A 21153-nucleotide genomic window follows, 5' to 3' on the forward strand; every position below is an offset into this window, starting at 1 on the left:
TAACCTCTCCTGTACATCATCATCAACATCTTTTATGTCTTCCAAAATCAATTGCAAGGCCCTCTAAGCATTGAATCTTTTGGCCATCTTGGTCGGTTGTGATAAGGAGCCACACTGTATTTATTGAGTCCTGTCCTCCAACTTGAGACTGGGATAGAATATAAAAAATAAACATTGGTTCCCGCAAGACAGAGGGTAAAATGTGAGGGAATGTGAGAACAGCCAGGTGTCAGTGTTTGAACAGCAGACACACACACACACACACACACACACACACACACACACACACACACACACACACACACACACACACACACACACACACACACACACACACACACACACACACACACACACACACACCATACAAAGGTTAAGAGATAAACTGTTGATTTTTTAATTCCCTTTGAGCTGTGTTGTTATTGTAGCAGGTTTCTGAACATTAATAAACCAATGCTGCTCTCTTGTGGACAGTTCTGGTGCTACATGATTTACCAACATGCTAATTTAGCTCTTATTTATTAATTATTTAACAAGAATAATGCACATTTATAAATATGTTTGTATTTATGTCATGGTCCCTGGAAGATACTGACATCAAATATTGATTATTTATTAGAGGTCACTTCCAGTAGCTGCTCTAAAATATCAATAAAGTTTCTTCTTCTAATCAAAATCAAATTCAAATTCAGATTCAGAGGTAAATACGGTACTTTTACTCCACTACATTTACTTAATAACTTTAGTTACTTTACAGGTTTGGATTAATGATGTGAAATACAATCAACGTTAAGTCTGACTTTAGCTCCACCTGGAGTAAATTCACAAGCTGCAGTATACAAAGCCATTAAAACTAGCTGCACCTTTACCAGCTTTGAGAGCACTTAATGATCAATCATTAGAAAGAAACACATCATATTATTCTAAATCGACCAATCTGCAGAATAAAATCCCTGCACGTGTTCCCCCAAGAGGGAGTTTCTCCTCCACAAAAGCAAAATCAGAATGGATCTTTACACACAATGATATGATTATGGTTATTGTTTCATCCTGTTTTTATACAGAGCCTTTTAATGTTGTGGTTGGTCTGAGTGGACCTAATTTAGATGTGTGCATAAGTACTACAGTACTGCATTATACCAAATCAGCTTGTATGGACACAGTACTAGTGTTTGTGATTGTTAAAATAAATGTAGTGGAAGAAGAAATACAATATGTGTCTCTTGTAGAAAGAGTAGAGATATAAAGTACTTCAGTACAAATTTGTAAACAAGTACTTAAGTACAATAATTAAGTAAATGTACTTTCCACCACTGAAAAAGAGTAGAGACTTGTAAAACCACACACACACACACACACACACACACACACACACACACACACACACACACACACACACACACACACACACGCGCGCAGTATGTTAACGTTAGTTGCTCAAGGTGAATTTGAATGACATTTGTGAATCTCTCGGCGTCACTCATCCGGATAGAGAGGCCCGCTTGGCCGACACTTGCAGGACATGTTGACCCTCCATCCAGAAACAACGGCACTATTGTAAGTCAGAGTGGCTTCTCCATACTAAGTCATTAACACACAGACACACTCATTTAGGCGAGATTTCCGTCTGATTGGGAGTGTTTCTCACTGAAGCTGAAGTCTGTGGAGACACACTGGAACTGCAACAGGAACGAGGCCAGGTTTTGCGGTGTAATATTAACTTTTAAGTCGGTTTTAAGAGGATATATGATCCGGGTTTAACACCCGTGTCTTCAGAGAGCAGAGTGGGCTGGGCTTGGATCTCAGTCAGAATATCCGGCAGCAGGAGTAAACATCCCAAATCTCTCCGGCAAATAACGCGATATGGCGAAGGTAAGCACAAGAGAGGTTCTTTTTTTTGTGCAGCATTAAAGTAGTCGCTTAGGAAGTTAAGCTAAGTTTTCAAAACTACGCAGGAAAATCACACGTTAAAAAGTTATGTCTGCAGCACAGTCGTGCACGCAGTGTGCTTCAAATGCATGACATGTAAATGTATTATTTTCCAAACTGCATACGTGTAGAATCAGTCTGATACTTTATTTCTGACTGACTGGTTTCAGCTAACCGCTGCGTTACGTTCACACAGCAGTGAGATGATGCAACAGGCGCTCAGGATTTACTGTACATGGAATGGAGGAGTTTTAGCAACAACTATAGAGAAAAGGTCTTTATACTTAAGCAAAAGTATTAATAATGAAGTGTAGAAATCCTCTGTTACACGTGAAAGGCATGTATTCAAAGCATACTAGAGTGAAAAGTACAAAAAGTACTAATCTTGCACAGCTGCCCATTGTGAGGATAATATGTTACCATTCTTTATTTTAACTATTGATTCATTGAAGTGTTCACCCTCTGCAGCTGGCCAAGATGGAGTTTATTTTAACTTTTTTTCCATATTTAAATTGTAATTAAAAATACTAAAAAACGTTAAAAAAAACAACAACAAAAACAGCAATAATACTAATAATATATGATCACTAATTTGTCAATATATATTTTCATTATTGAATATGTAAGTGCCTTAAGGTCTCAGATAAATGGGTGGATTACAACTTTTTTCTTTTATTCTCTAAAATGTAGCGCAGTATAAGTGTGTCTATAATGGAAATCAAGCAAAGAAAAGGTTTTCAAATTCTTAATATACTTGCAATTTGAAAGGCTAATCATTCCCATCCCCAGTCTGTTCAGAATATAAATGCACTTTTATTAATAATTGCCACATTTTGAAAAAATCTGTCATCAATTCTCACAAAAAACTTCGTAAAGAGGAAGCCCCCCCCCCCCACCCCCCCCCCACCCTCCCCATGACAAAGCCTGACAGTGAGGCAGTGATTAATTTACAAAACAACCACGCCTTAAGGTCCTTTCACTCATCATATGATCCAAATCATTTACTCATTGTCATGGAACACTTCAAAAAGTCAAATTGACATATTTTCTTGCCGCTGACGGATGTTTTATGTCAACTGGACAGCAAACTAAATTACATTAAAAAAATGTCATGCAAAAAAGTCCTTCTGTTCATGAATAACCGAAAACCAACAAGGTAGAATCACAACAGGTAAACGCAGCTAATCCTTGCATTCATGTTGAGTACCTCTGGGTGCAGTCTATACCAATACCGTGATATATTATCAGTATTGTGTGTTTTAAATTGTACTTCATTTGATAATCAGAGACTATTTAAATGAAGCTGTTTTTAACGGCTTTGGACACATAGACTTTAACTGCAGTGTAGCTGAGCATGGTCATAGTGAAAGCCCTCACTTTTGGCTAATGATTTATTTTAGTAACTTTCTAATGATTGAGTAACACGGGAGTATGCATCAGCCACATTCCTGTCATTCCACGGCAAAAATAAATCACCTCTTTTCGGAATTGTGAAACTTGATTGAATCAGCAAGTTTTGGTTTACAGAAAAATGATTATATTGGATTTATGGTAATGAGAGTCTCATTCTGTGTGTTGTTGTTGTTTAAAAGTGTTGAACCTCATTTGGTAAACACATTTTGTTGTTTTTTAGAAACTATGTGGGACCAATTATCCAGTCAGCATCTGCTTCATAGTGGTGAACGAGTTCTGCGAACGCTTCTCCTACTATGGCATGAAAGGTAAGCAGACTTTCAAGATTTCAAGAACAAAAAAAACCTTAAAGCTCCCCCAACCATTTTCATACAACCACTAAAATAAAATTGTGTTCGAATGAGTGCATGTGACATAATGATATCAGTAAATTGGAGAACTTTATTCCTGTTAAATAGCATGCGTTAAAACAGAATGAAACATCAAACACTGCGCATTGTAATCATATATATAATGAAGACTATAAACAGATTCAAAGGCTTTATTTTCATGTGCACAAAAGTTGGCCTACAGTGTCTTTTCTCTCCTTTCTTTTATGTATTGCTTGATTAAGTGTGTTTGATGTTTCACATATCAGATGTATGTGAATGAATAATGATGCTCTGCTTGTTAATCTGGTTAAGCGTGTGGGTCGATAGAGGATATACGGTATAACAGAGAGTCAATAGGGATAGATACGTCTCTGTCCCCCCCCTCACATGACCTCACTTACATTCAGATGTCCGTCACATTACTTCAATCATACGCACACACGCACACACGCACGCACGCACGCACACACACACACACACACACACACACACACACACACACACGCACGCACACACGCACGCACACACACACACACACACACACACACACACACACACACACACACACACACACACACACACACACACACACACACACACACACACACACACACACACACACACACACACACACACACACAGGTAAATATGCCATGAAATCGCTGTTTCCTCTTCAAGCAGTTTGAATTGAAACATTCTGCTAATCATTTCATTTAAAGACTGGGATTGATGCAGGAACTGAATCTATCTTGATTCTTTGAAGTGCAATTCAGAGAGAGATATATAAGACACTGAATACAAATATGAAGAATATATTAATAGAGAAAATAAAAAAACCTAATCAAGAGTTTTGAATAGATGCATACCCTTGCACACAAAAATCATTGTTATTATTACTCGATTCCACTGTAATTCTGGAGCAATATTTTGGTTTTCAGCATGAACAATTATTATGAATATTAATAACATGTGGGATTTTGAGGCCTCATGCTTGTGTGTGTTCACAGCGGTGCTCACGCTTTACTTCCTCAACTACATTGGCTGGGACAAGGACCTCTCCACTGCCGTGTACCATGCCTTCAGCAGCCTCTGCTACTTCACCCCCATCATGGGAGCGCTCATCGCTGACTCCTGGCTCGGAAAATTCAAGTGAGTCCCCGTGTCATCCCTGCATGTAATAAAGAGGACATATTCTGTTAATCTTCAGGTTCATATCAGTATGTTGTGTCTCTACTGGGACATGTATCCAGGCTTTAATGTTCTCATACTGCCTGTGCTGCAGCACCTCTTTTCACCCTCTGTCTGAAACCAGAGCCCAGTCTGCTCTGATTGATTAGCTGGCCGGCTCTGTTGTGATTGGTCAACAGGCTTAGAGATGTCCCGCCCCTTAGCTTTTCACTTACGATGTGTTGGAGTGCTAGCCAATAGAAGTGCAAGTGTTACATGGGGATGTCATTATGTTATTTGCAGACCATTTAGATGAACACCATGCATCGGGCAGTATTTGAACACCCAGAGCTTTGTCTAAATTGTGCAACACCCTCTATTAGTGGAGATGACTCAATGACCACACACACACACACACAGACACCCACAGATCATGTATAATAACCAGCGTGCAGCTCTGAATGTGCGTAATGCCTCTCCACAGGACCATCATCTACCTGTCCATTATCTACGTGATCGGACATGTGGTGAAGTCGGTCGGAGCCATTCCCACCGTGGGAAGCAGCGACGTGCACATGTAAGTAATCAGGACCATATTTTTTTACATTTCTTTCAATATTTTGCACAGGATGATTATCAATAATTAGAGGAAAGCAATAAATTAATCACACTTTTTTTCTGGTGGTCGATTAAAAAAAATAGATGTATATTGAGTGTGTATTTCCTTCAGTAGCATCATCAGTCGGTTATGTGTGTGTGTGTGTGTGTGTGTGTGTGTGTGTGTGTGTGTGTGTGTGTGTGTGTGTGTGTGTGTGTGTGTGTGTGTGTGTGTGTGTGTGTGTGTGTGTGTGTGTGTGTGTGTGTGTGTGTGTGTGTGTGTGTGTGTGTGCGTTTTGCAGCGCTCTGTCCGTGGTAGGTTTGATTCTCATTGCTTTCGGCACCGGAGGAATCAAACCCTGTGTGGCGGCTTTTGGTGGTGACCAGTTTGATGAAGAACATGTAAGACAGCACACCTCCTCTTCAGTTCAAAGACACGTGAAGTTTGTATTCTCTGGACAAAATGAGGAAAAATACCCCATAATGAACCAGTAAAAGTCAGGTATATCCAGGAGCAGATATCACTTAGAGTGTCGATGATGTGATTCTCAATGCTTACCCTGCTTCACGGTACACATTAGTTGTACGAAGAGTTTCTTTAGGTTTTTTTGTGTAAAAGACACCAAAGGAAGTTATGGTGTCTTTAAAAGAGGCTTTTCAGCCACATCAGATCACTTGTAAAAATTCCAGCCTGGATTTACTTCCTGGGCGTCGAATACAAACCATTTAATGGGCATCTTGCCTTGATACTGACATCTGTATGAGATACACCAGGCTGCTAAGTTACCCCAATTTAAAACCACCCAGGTTATTATTAGATACTCATAGCAATGGTTAGTATTAAAAGGATGGGTCAAACAAACACAGGACAATTTGACATTTGAAGGGACTTAAAAGATGACAAAATACAGTTTTTTAAAAGAGGTTTTCATTGTTCGCCTGCAGGGAAGCGAGAGGCAGAAGTTCTTCTCCATATTCTACATGTCGATAAACGCTGGGAGCCTCTTGTCCACTGTGATTACACCCGTACTGAGAAGTGAGCCAACACTTTCTGAATATTCAAATCAAACCCATAGATGTCCGTTGTGTTAAAGCCGTTAACGCTGGCTTATCTCCTGCAGGTGATGTGCAGTGTTTTGGTGGAGACTGCTACGCTCTGGCCTTCGGGGTTCCTGCTGCTCTGATGATCGTGGCTCTAGGTGAGTGCCGATCAACCCAAAACAACCTCCAGTCAAATATTGTCCAGTAGTGACAGTATCAATGGTTGCTGCATAACTTCATATTGTTTCCAATATGGCGAGAGGCCAATAACCACTAATATTTGAAAGTAAAAGAGCATTTATTGGGGTCTATTCTGAGCTACCTTTCGAATGTCTGAGCTCCTCTACTACATGTATTTGTAAAGCAACTCATTTCTGTCACAATCGCATATGTGGATTGGTAAATAGAGATCTTTTTCAGTTAAAACATCCCCATCACACCTTCTCCAAGCAAAGGAGTTCTAGTAGGTTATGTAAAATAGTTTGCATAAATGCACCTGAAAGCTTATTTGAAGCAGTTGAGTGCATGTCTGTATTAGGGATATCACAAGAACCAAACTTCCGTCTTAAGTGGAAACCAAATATTACACTAATTAACTGACTCACAAACTATTTCAGGGGCAATAAAATGTAAATAAAGATAATATTCATAGTTATAATAATAATAAATGTAATAAAAAAGTGTTTGGGATGCTGTTAACTCTCTATTGAGGCGTCTAGAAGCTGCACCCACGTTTTTCACCCTGATAATGATATATTGTGAACAGTTAGAGTGTTGAAATGAGCAGGAGAACAGCTACGTTAGCTGTTAGATTTGAGCTATTAGCTGTTAGCTGTTCAATTGTAGCTGAAATAAGCAGAACAGCTATGTTAGCTGTTTGCTATTAGCTGTTAGCTGTTCAATTGTAGCTGAAACAAGCAGAACAGCTACGTTAGCTATTAGCTGTTAGCTGTTCAATTGTAGCTGAAACAAGCAGAACAGCTACGTTAGCTATTAGCTGTTAGCTGTTCAATTGTAGCTGAAACAAGCAGAACAGCTACGTTAGCTGTTAGCTATTAGCTGTTAGCTGTTCAATTGTAGCTGAAACAAGCAGAACAGATACGTTAGCTATTAGCTGTTAGCTGTTCCCTGTTAGCAATTTGCTACCAGTAAAGGAGTAGCTATATAAAGGAACATTATATCGGTATCAGGAAGTGTTAAATTGTGATAAGAAACTGTTGTTTGTTTATAAAATCGATATTGGAGAACAATTCATGAGTTGATTAACTTTCTTAAAGAAATCGACCAACAGGAACAAAGGTGTGAGGAAATACATGGAATTTATGGTTTTGTTTTTGTGTTGTCACCCTGATACTGAATTGATATGGAGAGTCTTTCTGTTATTTTGACAAAGTTTGTATAAAGTCCAGCTTCTGGTGTGCTGGGCTTCCTCTTGATCAAGACTCCCACTTATTTGTCCTGACAGTCAGTTGTCTCTGCCTCTGAATCCCCCTCTGATACTTCATGCTCTACAGACACGTCTCTGTGAAAACAAGCTGTGATTTTATTACCGGAGGGGCCCCCAACACATGCAGCGAGGGCGAGAGAAAGTACGGACTCAGTGTTAGAGACTTGTTTACCGTCATATTTGTTTTTACTCTGGAAGAATTTCACAAAGCATTGTAAGAGGACAAAACATTCATTAGCCCTCTGTCAGATAGCGCAGTTTTTTCTCAGGCAGAGAAGAAGAAATAAACTAAGGTACAAGAAGTATATTTTCTGAAGTAAAAGTAGCATTAATACAGTCTAAAAATACCCAGTTACAACCAGTCCTGCATTCAAAGTCATAGTCAAGTTAAAGTACCAAAGTATTAGCTCTAAATATGTAGAATGTTTTTTTATCCCACTTACTAAAATGTATTTGTCATTCTTTAACTTCTAATATTTCGAATTTATTTATTTATTATTTTAAATGTTAGGTTTTTTATTTTATTATTATTAATATTTTGGATTTTATTATTTTAGTGATAATATTTTGAAAGCAGTTATTCCAACATACAGTTCCTTGCACTAACTTAATCTGATATTGCATTGGTTCACTGTGGAACGTGCGTAATAAAAGAGACATAGTCCAGCATGCTCTATTGCCACATCTGAGTCGTTCCATTGCTCCCATAACACAGATAAAGGTGTTATTTTTTAATTTCATTTTGTTCTTCTCAACAATGAATTCATGCTTCTGCATTGTCAGGTCGTTTTCATTTTCTACCTGGTTCCAGTATTTTGTTTGAGTTGCATCAGTGGAAATGCAATATGCTCTAGTGAATGTGACTAGCTAGAGAAAGTAACAGAAGCCCACGTATGTTACTCTAATTGCAGAATTTCTTTTCATCTTTTTTATTGGAAAGTCCTTTTAAAAATAAAGGAACAGATCATTGGTTCTTTCTTTTTCCGATTTTGTGTTATCACCCTATGTGGGAAGATCGTTTCCTTGGATACTTGTACTGAGCTGGGAGCATAAAACAAGGGTGTAATCCCAAAGGTTTCAACAAAAAAATCCCGTGTAAAGTGCAGCGTGCTTTGTGTACATGATTGTGTGTGCCTTGGTGTGTCACAACGTTATCCAGGTTAAGATTTGAGTGTGGTCCAACATCCAATGATCTGGCTTGTTTACCAGCAGTAACTTCCAGCAACAATTTGCGATGCCATCTCGGCTTGACCAGGATGAGTTGCATCATTTTCCTGCTTTGCTTATGTAGGTTAGGGCCCATTTGAGTTTCCTTTTCCTGAGCATGTTAAGGTTTAGCTTGAAAGTTCGTTTAAAGGATGTAATCAAGTCCCTTCACCATACCACTCCCTCAGCCATTTGGGCGAAAAAACTCCATTTAGAAATTATAATTATGCCTCATATTACTTATATTTCTGCTTGCCTTTAAATTTGATTGTACATACAACTGCCCTTATTCCTCCAAATTCATTATTCAAATCAGAAATGTCACTTCTAATTGTTTGGTACGTGTAGACTTAGAAATTATTATTATTTATTATTTATTATTATACAGTGTTTCTTTAGTGCTAGAAAATTGCACAATTTGCATTATATTTAGCTTTACACAATAACCACAGTGTTGGAGAATCTAATTTATAGCCTTGATACTAATCTTAGTTACATTCCACCACTGGAAATCCATAGTAGTTCTGATACCGAGCGAGTGGAGTAATTGTTTGCACAACAGCAGAGTGATTTCCAACATAAACAGTTCCCTGCACTAACTCTAACTCCTGTTGCAGTTGTGTTCACTGTTGGCAGCGGGATGTACAAGATGACTCCTCCCCAGGGGAACATCCTGCTGGAAGTTTGCAATTGCATCGGGGTGAGTCGTTTCCCATTGCTCCCATATCACATGATTTATGAAGGTGTTATTTTTTTACTCTGTTGAATCATTTTGTTTTAAAAAAAAAGTGAATTATTTGCATTGCTTCTGCTTCTGTCTGAGCTGTCCACTTTTCCATTTTCATACCTGGTTTCCTGTTTTTGTTTGCAGTTTGCCATCAAAAACCGCTGGAAGCGATCGAAGTATGACTCTAAGAAGAAACACTGGCTGGACTGGGCTGAGGAGAAGTACTCGGTAACAGAACCACTCTTAATGTTAACTCTAAGATGCAACAATTTCAATATTTCTATGCATTTTTATGTCTGAGAACCAGAGTCTTTTCTGAGAATGACAGTTAAGAAGGAAAAAAGAGCATTGGTGGTTTCTCCTTTCTTCTTTTCGAATTTTAAGGACTATAAGATACTAAATTCATCCCTATGGGAAAATGATATTCCTTGGATACTCTGGATACTGAGCTGGGAGCAAATAAAAAACAAGCGTAATTCAAAGTTTCAGGACAAAACAAAATCAGTGGTAAATGATGTAGTGTGTGTATTTCTACATGATGGTGGTGGTGTGTGTGTGTGTGTGTCTACAGAGGCGTCTGATCCAGGAGATTAAGATGGTGCTGCGAGTGTTGGTGCTCTACATCCCGCTGCCAATGTTCTGGGCTCTGTTTGATCAGCAGGTAACTGGTCCAGAACATCATTTTTCGATGCCATTCCCTTCACCCCCAGGATGAGTTGCAATCATTTTGAAAGTCCTTGACTTTTGCCTATAATTTGGTTTAAAGGGGCCCTATTTGAGTTTCCTCTTTCCTGTAGCATGTTATATAGGTTTTGGTGCATGTGAATGGTCTGTAAAGGGTAGAATCCCAGAGGTCCCCTCTCCCACACACTCCCCCTTTGCCAGAAAACACCTCCATTTGACATATTATTATTATTATTGACTTTACATATTACTTATAAATTCTGATTGCCTTTAAATTTGATTACGGTAACAAGTACAAAATTGTTCTTATTCCCAAAAATATAGTTAGAAAGTTAAAATATCATATTTCTTTGTTTGGTGAGTGGAGAAACATGACTCCTTTACTATCAGCATACTTTCGTAATTGAAATCTAAAATGTGTCATGCACCAAAAAGCCTTTGCCAGTGATAAAGATCCTGCCCTGATTGCACAAAATTGCACTATTTCACATTTGTGTCAGTGCCTTGATTGTACAGCACAAGGTCAACATATTGTGTCATAGTGCTCTTATAAAATCCCATAACTACCTGTTATCTTGTCCTATGGCCGAAACTCAACACAACCCAGTGATTATGGGAAACCTCAACACCGCTTTACACATTCCTGAGCTTCATTCCTACTGAAATCATTCTTCATTTAAACACACAAAGCATGGAAGATGTAGAGCACGCCAGAAATGTGCCAGTTCTTCATCATTGTTCTCTCCAGGGAACGACAAAATAACCCTGCTGTGGCCAAATTGCCTTTATGCTAAGCTAACAGTGAATCTGATGATTACACTGAGAGTAAAATCTGTGTTTTTCTTTATTGCAGGGTTCCCGCTGGACGCTTCAATCCACCAGGATGAACATGGCTTTCGTAAGAGTTTCCTAACCTGAAATAACAACCGATAACACTTTTTATTGCACTTTGATATCAGTGGGTGGGTTTGATAATCATCTTCACATGTTGTCTTGTAAGAATGACTCTCCTTTAGGGCTGTGTTGCAATTATAGCATTGTATGCTGGGGAATTACACTGTAATGTCCTTGATAAACCACTAAACCACACCCTAAAAAGTCCCAAAATGTTTACTGCTCTCCGGTTAATTTGAAATCCTTTTTTTTTTTACAGGGGAAACATTTCACTATTGAGCCAGACCAAATGCAGGTACGTGCAGGGTGCGCTGCAAAGTGCACAACAAGGACGTTTCAGAATAGTGAACAATCAACTCTCTGACACCTGAGAGTGTATGACCAATTACAGCCACATGCCAAAGGAAAGAAAGGCAGCTTTTTTTAAATAATCAACCATGTTTTCCTGTTTCTGTGTGAATTAACACACTAAGTACAGCATGTGGTTTCTGTAGTTGTTAGGTCTAGAAAAATGTTGGCTTTTTTTCTTCAGAGAAATGTGACTCTATAGGTTCACTTAACATTGATGTGAACACCCTCAAACACAACTATAGCTCTTACACCTTTTGATATGTTTATTGTAAATGCTCGTTTCTATATTTTTTTCTTGTTTCTCATGCCGTACTTTGCCAGTATGTGTTATTTATTTTCTTATATATTTATTGTACACACCAAGCAATTTTCTCTACTGTGCAGAGAAACAAAACAACAGAAAATGTGTCACATAATCAATTCAATGCCTGAATATATATAGATACTGTATGTATATATCTATATATATCTATATATCTATATATATATATGGATATAGACTTTATATACACCCGCCAACCATCTGGAAACATGTTATTTGATGCAGCGAGTGACTCTGACTTTCTTAAAATGTTTTATTTATTATTTATTTTATTGTTTTTTCTTGTTATTTTTTCTCTTGCGTATTTCCGCTCTTGTTTTTCTTGAAATCTTATTTATCATGCACATATGCTGCATGTGTGCAAAAACAGCTTACCGTGAAAACACTTTTACAGCTTTTATCTCTGCCATCTCTTTAGAGTCTAAATGGAATCATTATGAGTCTTTTATTCACGTTACCCAAACCTTTATGATTTTACGAGGTTTAGTCAGCTTTTATGGAGTCATCTCACGGTGGGTTTTCCCTCCCTTTTTCTCACTAGATGTTGAACGCTCTGCTGATTCTCCTCTTCGTGCCCATCTTTGACCTCATCATATATCCGCTCATTGGTCTTTGCAAGATCAACGTCACGTGAGTAGAAGCCTGTTGTTTTGTATACTCCCACCTTTATTGCAGAAATGAGCATTTAAGAGACCTCTTAAGTGGAGAACGAGCCATGTGACCTTAACGTTAACATCCCATCGATACGAATAAATGGTTAACAAGTGAAGGAAATGTTTGCTAAGCACACGTACAAAAACATACTTTAACAATTGTATATCTCAGGATTTAGTGGCTAATTTTTTTTATTTCAGGATCACATTTCATAACCTGAAATCAGGTGGTTTCAAATGCAAAAGAAAAACTCCACAGAGATTCTCTATAATCACTGGTTTTATTCATGTCTTTCAGAGAATATCTCAGGTTGTTAGCAATATATTTGCAACACTGATGAGGCCAGGGGTTTAAAGTGTTTCTGTGTGTCCTGCAGGCCTCTGAGGAAAATGGCCGTGGGGATGATTTTTGCAGCGCTGGCCTTCGGAGCAGCGACCATGGTGGAGATCAACGTTGTGGTACGTTCTGTATGATGAATCTCCCCTGTTGTTATAGAAACTAAATGCCTTACTTTCCTACACATATTTGACATTATCTGCATGCACTTAAGATCCTGGAAAACCTGGCATTTTTTAAACAAGTCACTGGGGCAATAACTGGTCCATTTGAAGCTCTTTTGCTTCCAAACATTGAAAGCAACTATTGAAAAGAAAACACCTTAAATACACATTAAGGTATTTAAGGATTTAACTAAAGAAAAATGACTTTTAAAAAACTGCCTTATTTGCCTATTTAAATAGTTCAGAAAACCACTTATTTAAATATATTATAATATTAAAAATTAAATTACCAAATTAAAACAATTACGTTATTATTATAGATATTATTATTTGTAACATTCATATTTTTGGGAGTTTTTTTTCTTCCTCTTTTCAAAGGCGGTTGCTCATATTTAATTGATTTAATTCATTCATCTTTTTCTCCTCTGTCTGCTAGAAATCGGTGGTGGATCCTGCCCCGGCGGGTAAATGTCTCCTGCAGGTGTTTAACCTGGCAGAGGGTAATGTGAGTCTGAGGATGCCCGGCAGCGATCTGTTCCAAGAGATGATCCCAAACCTCCAGGTAAGAAACTCATTCTTCTTCTGCAGACACAAATGTCACACTCATGTGAGGGAGTGCTGATCTGGGCAGACCGTATCACTCTTGAAAGTGAAAATGACAATACCTTTTACTTAATAGGTAAAAATCCTGCAAAATCTTAATGTCTCTATTTCAGGACCCTGCTCAATATGAGACGCTTCCTGCATCCGGAGAGGATCTGGAGTTTCAAGTCACCTTCAACGGGAAAACCTCTGTGTGTAATACCACGTTCCACCAGAGGGAAGCATACAGTCTCATCCTATACCCAGACACTGCTGGAATAAACTGCCATGTGGTGAGTGAAGGGAATCTCCTTCTCTAAATATCTGATAAAAGAAAAATCAGACGGGATGAAAACAAACTGATGCGTCAGTATGCTGTGTAGTAAGGTGTGTGTGTGTGTGAGTTTGTGTGTCCTGTTTTAATCTGCAAAGTGGGACCGAGATATAGCTGGCATATAAATGATCTTGGATACGGTTATACCAAACATTTAGTTTTCCATTTGTGAGTACAGGACAAAAGGAACAAAAGAAACCACTTTGGTTTTTTAACTTTCAGGTCAGTGACTACATAAAGAAAAATGAAAATGGGAAACCTCTCCTCCGGTAAAACATGTTTAATCTTCAAAGTCATTCAACTCATTTTTCATTTTAAACTGTGAAACATTTAAGTTAATTCATCCCTTTCTGCTAAGCAAAAGTAGGTCAATTTCACTCACTGAAAAGATAAATGAAGTTCTCTTGAATTCTCGTCTAATTCAACAGGTTCCTGAGCACACAGCCGGAGGCGATCAACATAACTATCGGAGAAGTGTCTTTTTATCTGCCCTCGGAATACAGCATGTCTCTAAACCAGACTGTGGATCGGGGAGAGTGAGTAGGAATTACTCTGGAGTCTAAATTAGTAAAACAGCAAAAATCCTAAAGCCCCTGACTGTTCAATTAGCTTCTGTACATTTACACTTAATAGCATCTTTTTATCTTATCTTCTAAGCTTTCCAGCCTACAATTGTATTGCTTTGTCTCAGTAAAACTGCTGTCATAGCTTCATATCGCTGCTGATTGCAGATTAAATAAACCATACTTACACTACTAGACTGACTAGCACATTTAGTGACAAGCTGGTGAACGTATTAGCATTTAGCGGCTAAAAAGCAGTGTGTTCCTGCAGAAAATAAGCAAGAATTGTACTTCTTAAAAATGCAAACACTCCTCCAACTTCAGAATTTAAATGTAGTTAAGTAAAAAACTGATTTATAAGAATAATACTTTTAATTTGAATAATGCTTTTGTGATAAGCCAGAGACACTTTAGCTTAGACGCTGTAGAAGCATACTTAAAAAATGGAAATGTGTGACTAACTTTTTTATTCAATGTTGACTCTTACAAAGCTAGACAAATCATATGTTTGTTCTTCTCTAATCCTATGCATTCTGCTTTGTTTTTCTCTAATTCTCCTCCTCCTTCCTGCACCTCCTTTCTCTGGTTAGATATTCAGCTGTCAGCTGCAGCTCACCTTCAGGGAAATGCTCTGAACTGAACCTCGGCCTGCTGGACTTCGGAGCTTCCTACACCTTCATACTCGTGGAGGTCAGGATGCTCACTGTATAAACACATCTGAATCCTCAAACAAAATGGCATTAAATGAACCCTCTGTGTGTGTGTGTGTGTGTGTGTGTGTGTTTTTATCAGGAATCAGGTAACATTGTGGCTCAGAGGATGGAGGATGTGAAAGCCAACAGCGTGCACATCGCCTGGCAGATCCCTCAGTACGTCCTCCTTACCATAGGGGAGGTCATGTTCTCCATCACAGGCCTGGAGTTCTCCTACTCGCAGGCTCCGGTCAACATGAAGTCGGTGCTGCAGGCCGGCTGGCTGCTCACTGTGGCGTTTGGAAACGTGATTGTGCTGATCGTGGCAGAGGGAGCCGGACTGGAGCAGGTATGAAGACATGGGAAATTGTGGCCATTTTATTTATTGGAAAACTTGCCTTTCATGACGATTCCCAAAATACTTATGGCTCTCTCTCAGGAGTGCAGGTCACACACTAACCCGTATTTTACTCGCTGCAGTGGAAAGAGTTCCTGCTGTTTGCCGGCCTGCTGCTGGGCGTCTGCATCATCTTCTCCATCATGGCGTACTTCTACACCTACGTCGACCCCGACCAACTGGACAAGACTTACCTGGAGGACTCAGGGAAGGAGGAAGATGATGATGACGAGGACCACGTGAAGAAGAAGTCTAATGACGTAAAGCTGAACAAAAGAGGAAAGAGCACCAAAATGTAACAGTGCTGCTTTACTCCAACTTTTATCTGTAGCTGATTTCAACATGATTGATGATTTATGTGAAATGTTTTATCTGTTGTATTTTTTCAATTTGAAGGTTCTTTTTTGTCTGAAAATGAACATGTGATCCATGGACATTCCTTATGTTTAGAAGTAATGTATTTGTTTGTCACAAATATTGTGTGGAACCTTTTTGTTATACTCCAGTCACTTAAAAATGTTTAACAGGGAAGTATTTTCATGAAATAGTGTTTTAAAGAGGAAAAGTCCTGTGATCAATGGTGTTACTTTAAATGAATGTCAAATGTTATGTTTATATATGTTGCGTGTTGCTCCATGTCAAACAGGCATTTTTTATGAAGCTAAATAATAATCGTATTCTTTAACAGAGGTTCAGTTTACATTGTGTGTGTGTGTGTGTGTGTGTGTGTGTGTGTGTGTGTGTGTGTGTGTGTGTGTGTGTGTGTGTGTGTGTGTGTGTGTGTGTGTGTGTGTGTGTGTGTGTGTGTGTGTGTGTGTGTGTGTGTGTGACCAATGCATCTGGTGGTTTTGTATGTTTAGAGGCCTTTAAAATTCAGTCCGTAACATAAATGTTGATGTGAAAACCTCCCACTACAGTCAGAATCAATCTCAAATCATGATTATGTTCAACTTTAATGCGTCAAAAAAAGATCTGTATCTTTTATTTGCTGTGTCAGTTCCAAATATGAAATTTGACGGCATCTTTTACACAGGGAAGGAAATTCGAAGCTACTTGCACTAACACATAACAATACTTTTTGACAAAAAAGGCAATGGGATTGTATTTTTAGGCCTTTTTGCTCTCTGCAAATTGAACTCACTTACGGAGTAGCAGCTTTAGAATCATACAAAATGTATATGTGATTTATTTTTGAAGCTTTCGTTCTAAAAAAAACATGCAAAACCAACATTATTGTCCTTAGAAAGTCAAAAAACATGTGATGGAATTTTTTTTCTTACACTGGGAATTGTTAATTATGCTGCTTCCTGTACAAGTCCATAAATATAATGTGATGCTGGGGCTTGTTTGGCTGTCTGACCATTCTAAAGATTAAAATGTGCATTGTTATGTACATTTGGATAACATTTTGTACATCAAGAAAACATCTGCTCATATTTGTTGTGTTAAGATTGAATATTGGAAACAAAATGCATTTACTATGTTTATAAATACATGTGCATCCTTTCTCTCTGAGATGTGAGACCTGTGTGTATTCAGGTCTTTAAACAGCTTTCATCAATCAGAAAACCATTACCATCATCCTTCTGTGGCTGTTCAATGTCAATTTTCATTAGTCAGTGACAGGAAAACATTATGCACAAAACAGATGTTCGTATCTCGGCAATATTCACTTGAATGATGTGATTTATTAGCATACTAAATTGATTCAACTGGCCATTTCTCTTGCTTTAGGAGAACCAACGGGATTAGTTTGTTCAGGACAACAACACCAGGAAATGATGGCGTCCCTCATCACATCATGATCCGTTCGTTTGTGACATATCACATCCGGAGGTTAATCCCAAGGACGTTGACAGATGAGAGGAGAAGGAAAAGGGGACAATACAGACTGTCTCTACGGCCTCTCGTACCATCTCTTAAAATCTTTATAGCAAGGTTGGAATGGCCCTAGTGGCGATACGGTGGTAGTACATCGTCCAAAATTACTTTACCCATTAATTTATATTGGGAAAGAGACGCACCCAGCACGAACACGTTTAAAGACCGTGTTTAAATCATTAGGGTCTAAAGGTTGTACAATGTTATTAACGCAATTTGTCGAATTAGGTTTTGCCTGAAAGACAAACTCAGGGGGGAGCAAAACTTACAACGATTCTGATTGGATCCCGTTTTCTATCACGTGACTGATAGCGCATGCGCGAATTGACGGCGGTCTTTTGTTTGCGTTTGAAATCAGACGGGTTTTCCACAGTTAATTTAGGTTTCTCAGTGTCGTAGTGTGATCCAATTTCGATAAATTCACGGTCTTTAAGCAGACTACGCGTTTGAGGAGCAGTCTACGGCTGGTTTACGTTTAATGACGGTACGTTCTCTCCTTATTTTCCGAGCAATGAGCTACCTAGCTGGGTTAGAATAGGAGAAATATCACGTTGAAAAAGCTAACTTCAACGTCAGCATCCTAACGTTAGAACAACACATACTTCCGATTTTTTCATCAGAGTTACTTTTCCTTTGTGTCAATGCTGAAAGACAATGTTGTGTGTGTACGTCAGTGACTGTTAAACAAACTATGAGCTCAACCCAAACATGGGCGTTGATATTTACTTGCCACAATGTAACTTGTACATCTAATTAAGCATTACAATATCTATGTGGATAACGGTATTTGTTTGTAGTACATTTGAAGTGTCATTCCTCCAATCGGAAACATGCTAGAGAAATGACACCACATACTGTAGGAGCTCAGGAAACCTAGATCTGCACACAGAAAACAGCAGACACATTTTACTGCTGCATTTATCTAAAGATATTATTGGTGTCATAGTGTGATACTGTCCTGGCCGTTTGGAAGAATTGATCTATACTGACTTTGTCTGAATCCTTGATTTTTTGACTTCTAAGTGACATAGAAACTACATGATGGAGGAGTGGGGATGGTTGCAACAAGTTGTTGTCATGGCATGATATAGACCCTACATTTATAGACCCTACAGGAATTTTGGAGGCATTTAAAGGATATTTAACCCACATAGAAATGTATATTGCTCTTTTGAATATGTGATTGTGAGGTAAATAATGAGGAACATTTTTCTTCCAGGTTCTTTATTTCTTCACTCAGACATCTTGACGCGTTTATACAGCGAGTGATGTTGCCTTGGCTGACAATGGCATCTTTAAAGCCGCCCAAGCAGACTTCAACTAATGTGACAGCATCAAAGATCAAGCACAAGATCCTCAGTGAGTCTGTCATTCATTTTACACACATTCACAATCATTTTTTTCCTTTATGTTGCAGAGCTACGTAAGAGAATATTTTTGAATTAATATTGTGATGCTTCGTCCCCAGACACGTCCTCCTTCTTCAAGGTCTCTTTGAAGACCAACAACAAGGCCTTAGCTGTTGCTCTGGGGGTTGAGAAGGAGAGGAGAAGGCAGCTGGAGGTGGCCATTGTACACTATCAGAAACAGGTGGAGGCACTGTGCTTCGAGCTGGCCGCCAAGAAATACAAGCAAAGGAAACTGGTTGGTTTATTTACCTAAAATTAACATTAAAATCAAGCCGGCAATAACTTCTTACCATGGAATTAATTAATAATGCACAGACTGTCTCTGAAGTGCTCTGTTTGATTTGATGATTGATTGTATGGACTGTGATTCATCTTGTTTTTGTCTCCCAGCTCCTCATCTTGGAGGCCCTCCGTAGCAACACTCTGCAGCATTTGGACATGGTGGATGTGTTGTTCTCTGATGGCGTAAGGATTCCTCTCAAGAAGTTTAATAGAACCCAGTACAATATTTATCTCCTGTAAACATGGCAAACAGTGTGTTGTTTTAAACCAAAGTGATCTGGATATCTTCATAGTCAAGCACAGACATGGCGTCTGATTTCCCCCTGATTTTCCTTTTCCTTGTTTTTCATATATAATATTTCGGCCCAGATTTTTTAAAATTATCTAAAATAATTCACACATTTATAAGATTGAACTATAGACCTGAAATGCCTGTAAATGTCCAACTTTACCTCACAAAATATGTTACTGTTACTGCATTTAAATCCACACAGAATAAACTACCTGTGGACAACGAGATCTTATCTGGTGGCATCGACAAAGAGAATCTTTTAGTAGAAAGGTGAGCAAATACAGTATTCAGATCAAAATATACTTTGAAATACAACTTTTTCAAGTTGGCTCTGAATGACATCTGCTATTTCTTTCTCTTTGTCTTGTTTAGTCTTACAGATGTGCAGCCACCTCAGCCAGAAATGGCACAACCTGTGTTGTGTCATTTCCAAAAAGAAACAGCGGACTTTCCCGAAAAAAACTCATGTTTAAACGTTGCTAATATCCTGAACATACCCAGAAAGTCCACAGATGCTTTCAATGGTACGGAGCTCAATATTTTGTTGTTGTTTCTCATCTCAAATAACCTGAAAATTCCCTGGAAATAAGTAATTTTTCACAATTTGTTTTTCACAGATAACAGAGATTCAGAGAAAAGGCGTTCAAGTCGGCTTATACAGATTCCCCAGACAGGAACATCCGGTCCGCGGAGCAGCCTGAGGGAAGAAGTGGAGAGGCTGTCTGCGATGTTCTCACAACCTGTGCTTGATATGAAGTCAATCCTCTGTTTACAGAAAACCCAACACTCAGCTGTAAGCACATGTGAAAAACCCCAACCATCTCTTTCGGATGACGTTCCCCTTCCAAGTAGCTCAGTCATGGAAACCAAACCACAAGAGAAGACTGTGCTTCTGAATACAACAATGGAAATGACGGTAAGTGATTCTACGGAGATAGTCATGGTGGAAACCAAAGCTAAGAAAAAAGCGAGCTCTGCAAAGCCAAAAGCCAAGAAGGATAAGGAACAAGCCTTTGGGTCAAGTGCAGCGGAGAACCAACAAGAAAAGATCTCTGCAGATTTGAGGTCGAGTGAAGTTCAGAGTGCTCCCACTGGGACTTTGTTAGAGAGAGAAGGCCCTGCACTACATGATATAAGAAGCCCAGATGATATTGAGCTTCCATTTCCCAAACCACTGGGTAGGAGCGGCAATAACTCTCGCATTCCCAAACCGAGCAAGAGCAAGTTGGGACCTGGAAACCATAAGAAAATGGAAATGGACAAACAGAAATCCCATGACCATAAGTCAAAAGCAGAGTCCAATGGAATTAGCAGATCGGATCTGGGTGATTATTTCACAGATCCTGATTTTGAATACTCAAAATCCGCCAAAGGTGTAAACATAACACCAGAAAGGAACGGATGAAGAAGAAAGAAGG

General features: G+C 38.8%; 2 protein-coding genes across 2 annotated transcripts; both read left to right on the plus strand.

Annotated features, from left to right (window-relative positions):
- The first annotated feature begins 1478 nt into the window (after nucleotides 1–1478).
- slc15a2 (solute carrier family 15 member 2) lies at nucleotides 1479–17440 on the plus strand. Its single transcript, XM_063887420.1, has 21 exons — nucleotides 1479–1872; nucleotides 3563–3650; nucleotides 4721–4862; nucleotides 5365–5457; nucleotides 5780–5879; nucleotides 6423–6513; nucleotides 6599–6676; nucleotides 9789–9871; nucleotides 10043–10126; nucleotides 10470–10559; nucleotides 11436–11480; nucleotides 11736–11771; nucleotides 12691–12779; nucleotides 13180–13261; nucleotides 13740–13865; nucleotides 14020–14178; nucleotides 14442–14488; nucleotides 14648–14755; nucleotides 15373–15472; nucleotides 15575–15823; nucleotides 15955–17440. The coding sequence occupies exons 1-21, from the start codon at nucleotides 1864–1866 to the stop codon at nucleotides 16168–16170; spliced, it is 2115 nt and encodes a 704-aa protein (XP_063743490.1). The 5' UTR covers nucleotides 1479–1863; the 3' UTR covers nucleotides 16171–17440.
- Nucleotides 17441–18091: 651 nt separating this feature from the next.
- On the plus strand, nucleotides 18092–21140 carry LOC134866808 (shugoshin 2-like). The gene is made up of 7 exons (XM_063886960.1): nucleotides 18092–18236; nucleotides 18972–19111; nucleotides 19221–19396; nucleotides 19552–19626; nucleotides 19938–20005; nucleotides 20108–20259; nucleotides 20353–21140. Exons 2-7 carry the CDS (start codon nucleotides 19021–19023, stop codon nucleotides 21138–21140), a joined length of 1350 nt encoding a protein of 449 aa, XP_063743030.1. The 5' UTR covers nucleotides 18092–18236; nucleotides 18972–19020.
- Nucleotides 21141–21153: the final 13 nt, after the last annotated feature.

This window comes from Eleginops maclovinus, chromosome 7, assembly GCF_036324505.1.
Source record: "Eleginops maclovinus isolate JMC-PN-2008 ecotype Puerto Natales chromosome 7, JC_Emac_rtc_rv5, whole genome shotgun sequence".
Lineage (NCBI taxonomy): Eukaryota > Metazoa > Chordata > Actinopteri > Perciformes > Eleginopidae > Eleginops > Eleginops maclovinus.